This window comes from Monodon monoceros, unplaced genomic scaffold, assembly GCF_005190385.1.
Source record: "Monodon monoceros isolate NGI ecotype Baffin Bay Population unplaced genomic scaffold, NGI_Narwhal_1 Super_Scaffold_6, whole genome shotgun sequence".
In the NCBI taxonomy this organism is placed as follows: domain Eukaryota; kingdom Metazoa; phylum Chordata; class Mammalia; order Artiodactyla; family Monodontidae; genus Monodon; species Monodon monoceros.
The window spans coordinates 81,960,523-81,974,950 of record NW_021703783.1 but is presented as its reverse complement, the minus strand read 5'-3'; the positions used below and the strand labels follow the sequence as shown (position 1 = coordinate 81,974,950).

The following is a 14,428-nucleotide window of genomic DNA, read 5'->3' as shown; positions in this document are numbered from 1 at the left end:
GGACCAAAACTAAAGATAGAATCTGACTACTAAGGGAGAAGCATGTCCGCTCCGTCAGGAGCCAGGGTTTTTTCATCCCCTCAGGGGGTCTCATGACCATTATTCCTCGTGAGCCATTAACCGTCTGCGTCAGCAAAATTTTTCATATCAGGTGAAGTTTTTATATCAGGCAAGGGTAAAAGTAGATGAGGAACTTGTCTGGTGAATTCCCTGTGAATAGGCTAAAGCTCAGTCTTGCAGAAAGGGGAGGGGTTAGGACTGCAGGCTTAGATGGAGCTGACAAAATGGAGTCAGTGTGGTTCAGCCACACAGATGATAAGATGCCCCCTCACTGATTCTATCATGACCGAATCCCCTACCTCCCCCGTGGAGCCTGATGGGATTGTCTGGTAACTCCAACCAACTTAGGGGAGCATCTCACTCTAGTTGATGCCATGGAGAAGGCAAAAGGGGTGGAGGAGTTCCTGTCGCAGAGAGAGTTGCTTGCTGGGAGTATCCTCTGGGGGCTTCCTCAGTACTCCTCCACTGCGTCCCATCACACCTTGCATTCAGCCAACTCTTGATTCAACAGGTGACTGGATAGGGTAAGACATAGGACACAAAACCATGACCCCAGGTCATGCTGATTCAGAGAACAGACCTGCACAAACTCCCAGCTGGGCAGTCCTGTCCTTGGCCCTGGGTCATCTGCGGCCTTTCCCTTCCTCGAGGTATGCTCTCAACTTGACGTTCCATTTCAGATTTACTGGTTTACTGTGGAGTTTGGGCTCTGCAAGCAAGGAGACTCCATAAAGGCATATGGTGCTGGGCTCCTGTCATCCTTTGGTGAATTACAGGTATGACCCTAACAGAAACCAAGGATGGATCTGAAAGCGGTGGGTGCAGCAGACCATCCTTTTTCTCTTTGCGCTGTTGAAACCCATTTGTATTCACTTTGAAATTCAACCTGGGGGCTTCTCCTCAAGTGATTGATCTCTTAGTGGCTATGATTTGGTCACGACTGTGGGTGTTAGAGGTAGTACACAAGTCTCCAGTGCAGAGGGGCCTCCTGAGCCCGAGGTTGAACTGTACATTGGGATATATGCAAACACATGCCGGAAAATGTGGTTGGCCCCCACGTTGTCTATTGATCACCTTACTTGAAAATGGTTGGGGTAAAATACTCCTTTCTATCTTGACTGCTGGCTTTAGACGAGCTATAAAGGTTTCTAGTATATGCCTAATAATTTAGTTTACTGCATTTGGGCTGGGGTATGGAAGGAATCAGGATGGGATGGGAGGGGATGCACCAATGGCCTCTGGGATGCGGCAGGGAACACCAGCCCTGATTTAACCATGAAAACTTTCCATCTGGGACCTGCAGTATTGCTTGTCAGGCAAGCCGAAGCTCCTTCCTCTGGAACTGGAGAAGACGGCTCTCCAGCAGTACACAATCACAGAGTTCCAGCCCCTGTATTACGTGGCTGAGAGCTTTAATGATGCCAAGGAGAAAGTGAGGTGAGGTGATGACCAAGGTGGGTCAACGGCTCTTGGGACCCTCCTGATTTGCCCTAGTGCCCCTGATCTGTGGGTGGCCTGGAGAGTGGACTCCAATGACTACAGCAAGGGCATGCATCAGACCGCGTTATCTCCCAGCCTCCCCACCTTTGTCTCTTTCCACTCTCTGCTGAGAGAAGTTCTTTCCTCGCGGGACCCTATTTCATAGCTTATTGGCTGAACTGTGCCGAGCCCTGCAGACAAGCCTGCCAGCCGATCCTTGCTCATTGCCGCCCCCCAGTCCACACCTGAACTCTCCTATGTACAGGGCGGCCACAGAGGTCCGCCCACCGAGCAGCGCTAGAAGTCTTCTAACATGGGGAAGTCCCTGTCGCTTTATTCTCCCAGATACTTGCATAACTCGTCCCCTCCCCTCCTTCCAATCTTCACCGGCATTTAACCTTCTCTGTGTGTCTTTCTCTAACCAGCTTATTTACAGTCACGACCCAGCCCTTTCCCGCCAGCACTCCTTATCCCCTTCTGTGGTTTGTTTTTCTCCTTAGCACTTTTTTTTTTTGCAGTACACGGGCCTCTCACTGCTCTGGCCTCTCCCGTTGAGGAGCACAGTCTCCGGACGTGCAGGCCCAGCAGCCATGGCTCACGGGCCCAGCCGCTCCGTGGCATGTGGGATCCTCCCGGACCGGGGCACGAACCCGTGTCCCCTGCATCGGCCACTGCGCCACCTGGGAAGCCCCCTCCTTAGCACTTATTAATGTCTAAACTCTTGTATGATTTAAGGTCCACGAGGATAGGGATTTTGGTCTTCTCTGTTTCCTGCTCTTTCCCTGACCCTAGCACAGCGCCTGACACATAGTAGGCCCTCAGTAAGGAATTAACGAATGTGCCAGTCTCAGAGGCAGTTCAGCAAGAGGCTGATGGAGTGGTACCAGGGCTCTAAGACTCTCAGCCCTCCGCGATGATGGCCTTGCCATCAACCTGCTTGAGCCACTCTGCTCCCAGCAGGAGGCAGGCCAGGCAGAGGGTCTACCAGCACAGGACAACCATGATGCCATTTTTTACCACTTGTTTTATACCTTATCGGTGATGGATAAAAAGCATGAGGCGTATAAGCCTCTGGGATCCTGTGAAGCTGGGCATGTCAGCTTTCAATGCACTGGGCTTAGGTGAGCAAAGGCAAAATGCTAGCCCACAAATGCACTGGCTTCCCAAGAGGACCTCACTAAAGTTCCATTTCACTTCTCAGCCTGGTTCTAAAGCCCCTGTTCTAATGAGGTTTCAGTGCTACCAAGAGCCAAGTGAAATGCAACGGAAAAACCTTTTAAAATTATTTTTCCCCGAATGGTACCCTTCACTTAGATCTATGGGTTTGGTTTCAGGAACTTTGCTGCTATAATCCCACGGCCCTTCTCAGTTCGTTATGACCCATACGCCCAGAGGATTGAGGTCTTGGACAATACCCAGCAACTTACGATTTTGGCTGACTCCATCAATAGTAAGTAATTTACACCCTTTGAGGCCATTCTCCTATAACTAGAGGATTGTGTCTTCTTACCTTCACCATAGGAACGATAAGAGATGTATTAAATCTTTAATTAAGAAGAAAAGCATCTCCAGGGAAGCCACTGATTTACTGAAAGAGAAAAACTTGGCAAAAAGGCCAGCATTGCCTTGCGTGTCCTTTCTCCTTTGACCTTCCTAGATTTCACCCCACCTCCTACCATCACACCACTTTTCCACTCTGGCTTGTCGCTGCCACATCCTTCTTTCTCCTTTGCATCTTCACCCCTTTCTCTCTAAGTGTCCACTGGATCTTGCTCTGCCTGGAATACCAACCCCTAAGGAATAGGTTCTATCTACTTTATCAACCATAGAGTAGCTCATCTATTGACTTACTCTTCCTGGATAATGAGGATGTTATCATAGTTGCTCTTAAAAAATCACAGTGTTATTTGTTCATCACCCGATTTTTTTCTAGCCTTCAGACTCCCTTCCAGCAACACCCACCATGCTTTCCCCTGGGCCCTGGCCTTCGCTCATACAGTTCTTGTTTAAAATAGTCTCCTTACCACTCTCATTTAGTGGTCCCAACCCCAGTTCATCTTTTAATCGTTCATAGATATCTCTTCTGATAGGAAGACTGGTTTGGGTGTCCCTCCTACATCTTGGCATTCCCACAGATCCCTCTCTCAGAGCATTTATCATTACATTTTTTTATAATTTGGTAATTGTTTACTTGTCTCCCCAACTAGACCTGAGCAGAGGGCCACGTCAGATTTGCTGTCAAACCCCTAGCAGTTAGCCCTGTTCCTAAAAATCATATTAGGTACTCAAGAGCTATTGAATAAATGGCTAAAACCACCAAAGGATCAAGCCTAAAGGGAGGAGCTCTAGGCCAAGTGGAGGTTTCTATCTCAAACAATGCTAACGAAGGCCAAAAGGGCAGGTGGGCTTGAAGTATCCCTCTCCTACCCCTCTTATGTTGCTTGAGGCCACTTCTAAGACGTAGAGCTAGCCCATTATAGTCATTCCTCCTTAGGTATGGCCCCCTGCAATCAGCCATCTTGAAAAAGCCCAAGGCTGATTCTCCCCCATAGACACCGTTTGGACGCTCGGCTGGAACAGATCTGCTCACCAAAGAGGCCAGCCAAGGGCTCCGGAGGCTGGGGTATGAGACGGAAGGGTCAGGCCATAGCTGTTTGCTCTCTCTCTCTCATTTCCCCCGAGGAAGCAAAAGACTATTGTTTATAAGGTGATTTTTAAAATCACAGAACAGCAAATTTAGGAACTGAAGGGTCCTTAGAGCTGTGTGACCTAATATAAGGCCCCATCACCACTCTGTACTTTCCTCAGGATCTAGGAAGGAGGGAGGCTGATGTGTCTCCAAGGCCCCTTCCACTTCTGTGAAGAGTCTGTGTCCCTGTGGCCTCTTGGCATGTGAGAACATGTCATGAATGGAAGCAGCTCCATCGTACCCTCCTTAGTCCAGTGGTCTGGCAATCTAGGCTGACTTACCTGCTTGGACCATGCCTTCTCAAACCTCGTGTTCCTTAGAATCACTTGGAGAGCTAGAAATCATTTGGAGAGCTAGTTAGAAATTAATAGTCCTGTGTCCTATCCGCAGACTAAATTCACTGAATGCGTGATATGACTCAGGAGTTTGTATTTGTAATAAGGCCCCAGGTGATTCCGACACAGCGGGTTTGTGTGGCTTAGCTCCTTGCAAGCATCTGTGGTTGGTCATGTAAAAGAGAAACAGAACAGCTAGTGATTTCCCGGGGAGAAAATGATTAACTCCTTCCCTGAGAAACAGCCTATGGAAAAGGGAAACTAATTACATTAATAGCTCTAGTGCCTCCTACAACTTGGAATCGCCTGTGACAACCCAAATCCTAGGATGCCAGCTCCTTGAAGGTTGCGGTGGTACCTAGTATATCCACACACCCCACTGATCCCCTAGTGTTTTACACACTGTGGACACTTGAAGGGTGTTTGTTCATGGTATGAGTGGCTCCTTTGCTTTTCTTTGTAGGTGAAGTTGGAATCCTTTGCAGTGCCCTCCAGAAATTAAAGTGAAGCCATGCACTGAACCTGATCTGTCAACTTGAGAATCTGTTGATGGAAATCCAACTACTTCTTTCATTTCATCTGAAAAAGTCTGAAAAGCAAACCTTAATTCAAAATAACAGCCTTGAATCCTTTCTAGAACAAGATGGAGGGTCAACAAATAAATCAAAATAATCTGAAATGACAGCATGTTAATACATACCCAAAAGCATAATGGTAGATCTTTTGGGGTCATCTTTGATTTAGAGATGATAATCCCATACTCTCGGTTGAGTTAAAAATCAATAACCTGTCACATTTCATCAGAGTTAATGAAAATTCAGGACCTGCTTCATTCAACCTTCCTAAATACTTTTGTTATTTGCTCTAGAGAATTCCTAAAGGAGTATATATCACTCGTTGTGAAACACAAGTCTGTCAGAATTGAATTAACACCTTTATTGGAGTATAATTGCTTTACAATGTTGTGCTAGTTGCTGCTGTATAACAAAGTGAATCAGCTATACGTATACTTATATCCACATATCCCCTCCCTCTGGTGCCTCCCTCCCACCCTCCCTATCCCACCCCTCTAGGTGGTCACAAAGCACCGAGCTGATCTCCCTGTGCTATGCAGCTGCTTCCCACTAGCTATCTGTTTTACGTTTGGTAGTGTATATATGTCCATGCCACTCTCTCACTTCGTCCCAGCTTCCCCTTCCCCTTCCCCATGTCCTCAAGTCCATTCTCTATGTCTGCGTCTTTATTCCTGTGGCAAAGATCATTTTCTATTTCAGGGAACTATGATTCTAATTACTGCTTTGTTATTTTGCCTGTGGAGATTTTCTTTAATTCAGGAGCCTATTAAAATAGTTATAAATATTAAAGTTCAAAGTGTAAAATCAAAATATTTCTGTATGCTTTATTGTAATCATAAATGCTACTGTGGAGGGTAGTAGAGCTCCCCATCTAACTCCTGCAACGTGCAGTGTCACTCTCCAGTTGATTGTCAAGTCTGCTTTTGGAGACATTTTGAAGACCCTTAAGATGCAATAGATGTTAATTAAAAGCCTGGCTGGTAGATATTCAGTAAATATTCATTGAATGAATAGAGGAATGCATTATTAAACATCAAATCTTCAACAGATGTGAGAATTTTAATTATGTTTAAAAAAACTTTAGGGGTTACACAATTTTGTAGTTTCAAATATTTCCTGGAATGAAATAGTCCTCTCACTGCCCTTAGAAATATATTATCTGGATAAACTTGTGCTGAAAGAATGATCCGATTCCCAGATTTCCAACCCATCGCAGGGGCTCATTGTGATAATCCAAGTCAGGTCAACAGATTTTTACTTTTATTGGTTGTGCATTTCACACGAATATGAGAAACAGTGGGGAGAGTAACAATGCCTTAAAAGCTTTGCTTTAAATTTTCACACCACTCTACCGTATTATTTTGGAAATAGTTAAAGGATTTTTGTAGTACTTCTTCAAGTGTGATTCTCAGACCAGTTGTATCATCATCCACAGTAAATCCTAGGTGCCATCCCAGCTTACCCAAATAGAATACCTGGGGATGGGACACAGAGACCTGTGTTTTTAAGTACCCCAAGCGATTCTTTTATGCTCAGTCAAATCTACTGGGTACATCAAGTTTGAGAAAACCTGACTTCTGGTGGTCAGTTCTGCCACTTGCCAATTAGGTCACCTTGCATAAGTCACTTCCCCTCTTTGGACCTCAGTTTAACTCTAACAATGAGGTGTTAAACTGGATGACTCAAGATCCCTTCCAGCCTTGAAATACATTTCACATGCTAACATGTGTCTTTAAACAACTGTCCCTAATGTATTAATAGGGTGTAATAATACCCGCCTAAGTATGCCAGCAGGGCGGAAAGAGCAATTTGGTCTGAATGTGTCTGAGGTTTCATTGCTTTGAAGCTGGGATTTTCTTGTCTGTATGTATTTCCTCATGCCTTTGAAGAACCCATTGACAAGCACTGATTCTAAAAGTGGAAGCGGGCTTTTTCTCTGGTGTTCCTTTAGTGCCCAAACACTCTGCAAAGGGACTATTTTGATAAATGTTTCTTTACGTTAAATGCAAATTAGAAAATTTCTTGACTCTGGAACTGAAATATTGTATAGTATTTTAGACTGGAAATTTTATTTTATAGTGATTTTTAGTCCTACTGAAGATAATTTAGTGTGTTCTAAGTCAAAGCTTAGGTTTAGGTTGTAATTTTGGCAGGAAGAAGTTACACACTGAATGGAAGATATAGTCTCTGAAATTTTCATGTGTTACTCAGTACTTTTTATCTGGATATAAAAGCTATAGCGATGGAATTCAATATATTTCCATGTGTTAGTATTACTATCTATTTAATATATAATAAGCGAGCAGTTTGGAAAGAAACAATATTAATGTTTTACTGACAGCTAATCTTGGTGTGTCCAAACAAAAGGAATATATGGAAGAATATTAAAACCGTGTAACATTAGTGTTCAATGAGTTTTTGAAAGGAGGAAACGATTTTAATTCTAGATTTCTAAGTTATATCGTTTAGTTGTGCTTCAAAGAATCTACCACTAAAGTAGCAGCTTCATAATACAACAGCGTTGATTATCGTCTTCACCTCTGAAAGCCTCAGCACGTAGCACATGGTAGGTGCTCAAAATCTTTTAAAAATTTTTCTGAGTTGAATCACAGGGAGTGTAGTGAAGATTGTCTCTCACGAACTACTTTGCAAGAAAAAATTGATAAACAACTAAACGTGCAATTTTCCCTTTTAAAAGCTATTGAAAGTTTTGCATCTTAGTCTAAGCTATGATTTCTTTTTTAAAGAAAGATATTACCCCTTGTATAGGCTAGGTTATGGCTAGATAGTTTGTATTTATACTGCTTCAACAACTGACATATGGTAGTGCTTAATAAATGTCAATGAATAAAGGGGACAAAATTGCATCAGTGAAACTTCTTAGTTATCCACAGTGGGGCTGAAATGGTCAGAAAGCCATGAACGACTTGCCTAATAATTGCAAAAAAGCACAGAGGAGACAAAAGAAGAAAGCTTAGTAAAAAATGGACTTTTCAATAGAAAAAGAAAGAAATGTGATCAAACCTTTCTCTTCTCAACGGAGTCTGCACCTACACACACAGTCACTGCTTTTTAATAGCTTTCCCGTTCAGTTTCAAAAACCATAAACAGTAGTAGGCTTGATACATGCTATAAATGAACCTAGTAGTTTCTGTGCCTTGAATTTTCTCCTCATTTGTAATCTTGCAACTTCGCTAGCTTCAAGGCACAATTTACCTTCTCACCTGTAGTAAGCACAATTCCTTTAAAGCAGGGGTCCCCAACCCCGGGCCGAGGACCGATACTCGGCCTGTTAGGAACCGGGCCGCACAGCAGGAGGTGAGTGGCAGGCGAGCCAGCGAAGCTTCATCTGCCGCCCCGCATCGCTCTCCATCACTTGCATCACCGCCTGAACCCTCCTCCCTCCCCACCCCGCTCCCCGCCCCCATCCGTGGAAAAATTGTCTTCCACGAAACCGGCCCCGGTGCCAAAAAGCTTGGGGACCGCTGCTTTAAAGAATAAGCTCAGAGTGATAAGCAATTGCGGAGAAGATGGATTCTAGCCCTCCAGGGTATATACAACTCTCCTCTATAACATTATTCATAATTGTTCAGGGTACTCTTTAACAATATTTGTTTTGTATATTTCTTGCACATGGTTTCTTTTATGAAAACAATCTCTAAATAATAGAACATTTATGAAAAATAAAGAGACAAGAAGATGTGCTTCTCTGAGAGATGGACTTAAGTCTTCCAGAAGAAGGAGATGATACTGCAGGAAGCATAATACCTGCTCATTTTCAGGTTTGTCAAAGTGGATGAAAGGTGAATGGTGATTCCCTTGAACTGCAGTCTGTATTTTTCCTCAGATCATTCTTAGGAGGTGGGTGATGCCCAATGAGAGTAAGTGGATCAGTCTCTTTCATGGAGGTTATTAAAATTAGTGCATACTTTGGATGTCTATGGTTTATTCTTCCCAGAAGCAAATTAAGGAATATCTATTAAAGAAGAAATAAACTTAGTCTTCTCTGAGGCCTCTTTATTCCTAAAGGTTCTCAAAGAAATGTCAGCTGCATCCTGTCCTTTTCTGCAATGACATTTCAAATGGAGAGAGTGCTGGCAAAAGGATGATTTCCACTATTCCTTGTGAGTTGTCAGGGGAGAGTGGAGTTTGGACTTCGAAAGAAGTGATCAGGAATGTATATTCCTTTGTGTTTTTGAGTTTCTCCCTTATGTCTCTGTTTTCAAAATTGCAGCCCTTGGGTTTCTTTGAAAAGTCACTCATCCTATCACACACACACACACACACACACACACACACACATACACACACCATTCCTTTGACCTCTAAGAGATTTTATAAAAGATGAGTTGGGGCTGAGTTGAGGTCTCTGCCAACGAAGGCACAGAGAACATATTTGAAGGAGAACATGTTTTAAATCTGTTTCTTAGAGAGCCTCCAGCCATTGGCACCACCCAGAAGTAGAGAATCAGCCTGGAACAACAGCATTACTTGCAAAGGGTAACTGCTGGCCTAGGAAGGCTTTCAGTCTCCTCCAGTGTCCAAATACTCCTCACACCGCCAGCCCTAGAGCTGTGGAGCCCAATGAGCTCTGTTTCTTTGGCCTAACAAAAAATCAAATTTCCAGCAGAAATGAACACACCATTGTAAAGCAATTATACTCCAGTAAAGATGTTTTTAAAAAAAGAAATAGATGATCTTTGCGGAACTATATTTATGGACAAGAATTTTGCCCCTTAAACAGAATAAAAATTAACTATCTAAAATTGGCCAAAAAAAAAAAATCAAATTTTCGAGTGAGGAAGGAGGAAACAGAAACTTTCCCAAACTTTCCATTCCCAGAATGTCCTGGCGACAGGGAGAAAAAATCGCTTCCCAGTGCAAAGGGCAGGCTGGGATTATAAAAGAGCGGTTTTATGACAGTGAAGTGCCAGGTAAGAGAGCTAGAACGTGCCTGAGGCTGGAGAGGAGGGAGAGGAACAGACTAACCGCGCCTCCCTAAGCCGCGTTTCTCAGCACCACGGACAGTACCCACACCCAGCATGGAAATTACTGGCCTGGAAGAGGATGGAAAAGCCCGAAGTCTATCCTTTTACTAAGCAAAAGTAAGGAGGGGTAAAGAGTCTAGAAGGAGTAAGTACAAAGATCAAGAGGCATGACTCTGATGGTAGTCTTCCTCATTACAGACTCTGAATAAATTTTGGCTGAATATTGGAAAGGCAAAGTGGACAAGTGTGATGCGGTCCCCTTGGTGACAACGTCCAGTGTTTCGCACTTTATACAAATGAAACTTGGGTATCGTGTTTTTGTTAGTGGTGCACTCCCACATGATACTATTTGAGATCGGAAGATGTAGCATCTTTCAGTAGCATTGCTCTGGCGACCCCAATTCAAGTGCCAGTTTTTCCATCAAGTTGAACCTACTTGGACAGACTCTTAATCTCCCTGAGTCTCAATTTCCTCCTCTGTAAAATGGGGAAGAGAAATGCCTACCTTATAAGATTGTCACAAAAATCAAACAACATATTTTGTTTATAGATGCCTCTCAACCACTTTCAGTAACATTCTAACAATTTTAAATGTTTATTATGCTGGCATAAAGCACAAATGAACTCCCATAAGAACTGGTTATTATTATTATGGTTGTTTGGGTCCAGCAAAATGATCCCAATTGACCCCATCATTCCAAAGAGATGGATGATTGTGGAGGTGCCCTACATAAAGACTCTTTGGCTTACACTTGAGAAAGGAGTTTGACTAAAGCAGAATTTAAACCTTTCAACACAATCCAGCTGTACATACTATATACTTTAAAGCTGTGAGCAATAAAATAATGAAATGTGCATCAACTTGAAGCTAAAACTATATCTTGAAAAAGATAACTTTGGAGATTGAGATGGAAATTTCCTGTTTAAAGCTCGCAATAGACCTTCACTCCTTTAATCCCATTTCTGACATTCCCACACATTTGTGTGCTCTCTTTTTCCTTCTGGACCTATGGCATTACCAGCACTCTTTTAAACCATAACCTCCAAAAGGCCAGCATTCACTCTGCTGCTAATGCCACTCTTTTCTGCTGGGAATATCCTGCTGTGCTCATTCCGTGACATGGCTAATATAAACGAAATTGTCTTGAAAATCATCATTCTCTAGATATGTTGTTTTACTGAGGAACCAACACAAGAAAACCTACCTTCACTTTGCTGCCCAATTTTAAGGTCGCCTTGGGACATGGGAGTTGGCAGGCTTTTTGTCTTTCCAGGGGCAGGAAGTAGAGACCAATTTTTAAAATAATAGTAGTTGGTACTATGGTCAAGCCATCTCCCGCTCTGAACATTTTGCTCCAAAGCCGACCCAAGAAACAGCCAATGTAGAGGGCCAAATGGAAATAACAATTCTTGCAAAATAGAAGAGAATGAATTAGTCCCTCAAAGATGCGGACGTTGTAAGAAAGCATCGTCATAAAAGATGAGAATAAATGTCTCCAAAATCTGCCATCGGCTGTATACTTTGACAGAGGGAAGAAAGAATCAACCAATATACAAAGCTTTAAAACGCAATTTATTACACTTTTCGGGTTTTATTCAACAAGTATTTATTTGCCTGTCTACTTCCTGCTCAGCCCGGGACCAGGCGCATTAAAATGATTACTGCGAGGACAACGCGGAAGCTGGTTTAACTGGTGTGTTTCCACCTTTGCACCACCCCATTTCCAAACCTCCTTTTCTCTTCCCTCCCAGGAGCTCGCCGAACTAAAAGGGAGCACTTCCCGTGTTTTAGTCCTGGCTCAGATTCAGCTCGGAGGGAACCGAAACACATGCTCCATTTTTAAGGGGTTCAAACCCCACCGATCCAAAGATCTAGTTTCTATTTGGTGAAATTAAAGTTGCATCCCCCGACACACAGACCAGGGCCGTGGATTTTAAGCCAGTTCCAGACTCATTCCACCCTGCAGCTTCCAGGACCAGGTTGGCGGCTTGGGGATCGCGAGTAAAGCAGGAAACGAGCACGTGGCTACGCAGCCCTCACCTTCCGCTTTTCCGCCTGCACAGAGAGGCAGGGCAGGTAAGGGTGCCCGAGGCGGAATTGCTTCGAGGAGGAAGCAGGGTGAGAGGGTGGGAAGCGTCCACATCGTTTTAGTTCACAAGGGGAGATAGCACTGAGGGGGGGAAGTGAAAAGAAACTTTCAGATCCGCCCTGGCAATTGACACACGGTTGGGAGGGTGCGGAAACGCGGCACGCAGACTTCAATTAGCCCGCCTACAAGCGGGTTAATTAAAACCATTTCCGGTACCACAGCCCCGGACTCCATCCGTTTTAGCGGAAGATGGGCGGGATGCTGTTGGTCTTAAGTATCCGCGCGTTGAAGTCGGGCAGGACCACGGAGAGCTGCCGCCTCCAGGTCCCTCTGTCCTCCCAGCCCGGGGCAGTCTCCAGTTCCACCCGGGAGGACTGTGGCTCCGGAATCGGCCCTCTCTTGCTCTGCTCTCCCCACCACCAACGGTGACTTCTGGGAGCCTGGAGTCCCGCCTTGAGCTAAGTGCCCTATGAAGGGTCAGAACCAGAGAGCCAAGAAGGGGCGCCCCATGAGTACCGAGGTCTGCAGCGCTGGGAGCTCAGCTTCCGCGCCCGAGAGGCAGCACCCAGGGAGATGACAGAGGGGAAAAGGCGGCCGCAGGACCCAGGAGACGACAGGGTGAAGGTGACCTTGCTTCCCCCCCCCCCCCGAGGGCTGCTGCCTTGTCAAAGGCTGCCCAAGTCATCAAGGTACCCCTTCCCTTCAAAGTGAGGGAAGGGAGAGAGATATTCTGGAAGCCTCTCCGTGCAGTGGAGCTGAGATTTCCCAGGACGCTGAGCTTTCCCAGGTAAGCTCAGTCCCTCCGTTTTCCCCTCCACACCCCATCCCTCTTAACATGGCTCTTTGTGGGGAGGGGTGGCCAGGTGTGGAATTCCCTCACCCGTATTAGTCTTTCGTCCCAGTGTCCCCATTTCGCCAACCACTGGGTGATTGCCTCACGCCCACCTCCTCTCTTTCCAGATCCCAGGATCCCCAGGTCCTGTAGAAAGAACTGAGAGGGAGGCCTGGTTACCAGGGCCCAGCTGGGGGTTGAGGTCTGGGGGTGCTTGCCTTTTGTTGGAAGGTGGGAAGAGAACGTGAGATCCTTCTGCTTCAGATTGGCCTTCTCTACTGGTTTCCATTCTAAGTGTAGAGGCAGAGCTCAAGGAGAAAAAGGCTTCCTGTTCATACAAGTCTGAAGAAGCTTTCCACAGATATAACCTTTGTTCAAGGAGCTGGAGCTTTCTTTGTGTATCTGGGGTCGGTGGATGGCAGGAAGCACGGGAAGCATATTTCAGTTCAACTGAGCAGCATCTTCTAAGGTTTTGATCTCTGCGAACCCCAAAAGTACTCAGGGCTGGCCCAGGAGACAGTGGTCAGGGTGGAAGGCTGGACCTATGACCAGGTTGAGCGGGGCGGGGAGAGACAAGGGAGGAGGGAGGAGGGAAGATGCCCACTGGATTTTCTTCCCGTTTGGGTGTCAGAATGGGAATGCAGACACACTCTTGCTTTTAGGGATTTATAATTTAAATTATTGCTACTGGTTGTGGGCATCTAAACTAGGATCAGAAGCAGGAAGTATTTGTGGAAGGGAGTCTAGGACTCTGAAAAGAAAATATTCAGTTAAGCTGTATCTGGGTGGTTCAAGGGGGGTGGAAATCCCAACCATCTGACACCTTCAGGCAAGTGCTAAATGCTCTAAAAAAAACATGAATTGGGCAATGTAAAAAAATACACCAAGGTGATTTCTGTAGCACTTTTTGTATTAATAAATATTTTGAAACAAGCCAAATGTCCATCGATAACAGATTGTTTAGATAAACTATAATCTATATACTGGAGCATTGTGCAGGGGCTCAAAATAAAATGAGGTAAATCTGTAAATACTGACTATCAGGGAAGTCTAGGAGATATGGTTAAGTGAAAAAAAAAGCATGATCACATTTTCATTTTTTTTAAAAAAGGCTGTCAATGGTGTACATGTGTGTACTTAGTTTATAGGTATATTTTTACGATCACAGAGGAAAAAACAGACTCGTGAGCACCAGAATGTTGACAGTGGTTACTTCTGAGGCTGGGATAGGGGGTCAGAGACTGCTCTCATTCTTCACCTTATATAGTGGTTTTAAGAAAAGAAAAAAGATGGTGCAATTAAAGACAAAATTTCAACGTTTTTGGTTGATTTTATTTTCTTTATTTCAATATTTTCTGTAGAAACAAATACCACTGAAAT

At 44.6% G+C, this 14,428-nt stretch overlaps 1 protein-coding gene across 1 annotated transcript in view; it reads left to right on the top strand.

Annotated features, from left to right (window-relative positions):
• The window catches only part of PAH (phenylalanine hydroxylase), a 70,925-nt gene extending 65,729 nt beyond the window's left edge, over positions 1–5,196 (top strand). The window contains exons 10-13 of the mRNA XM_029204655.1: positions 741–836; positions 1,364–1,497; positions 2,874–2,989; positions 5,027–5,196. Of these exons, the coding sequence (XP_029060488.1) occupies positions 741–836; positions 1,364–1,497; positions 2,874–2,989; positions 5,027–5,070 (390 nt within the window). The 3' untranslated portion in view covers positions 5,071–5,196. The remainder of the gene's footprint in view (positions 1–740; positions 837–1,363; positions 1,498–2,873; positions 2,990–5,026) is intronic.
• The last annotated feature ends 9,232 nt before the right edge of the window (positions 5,197–14,428 follow it).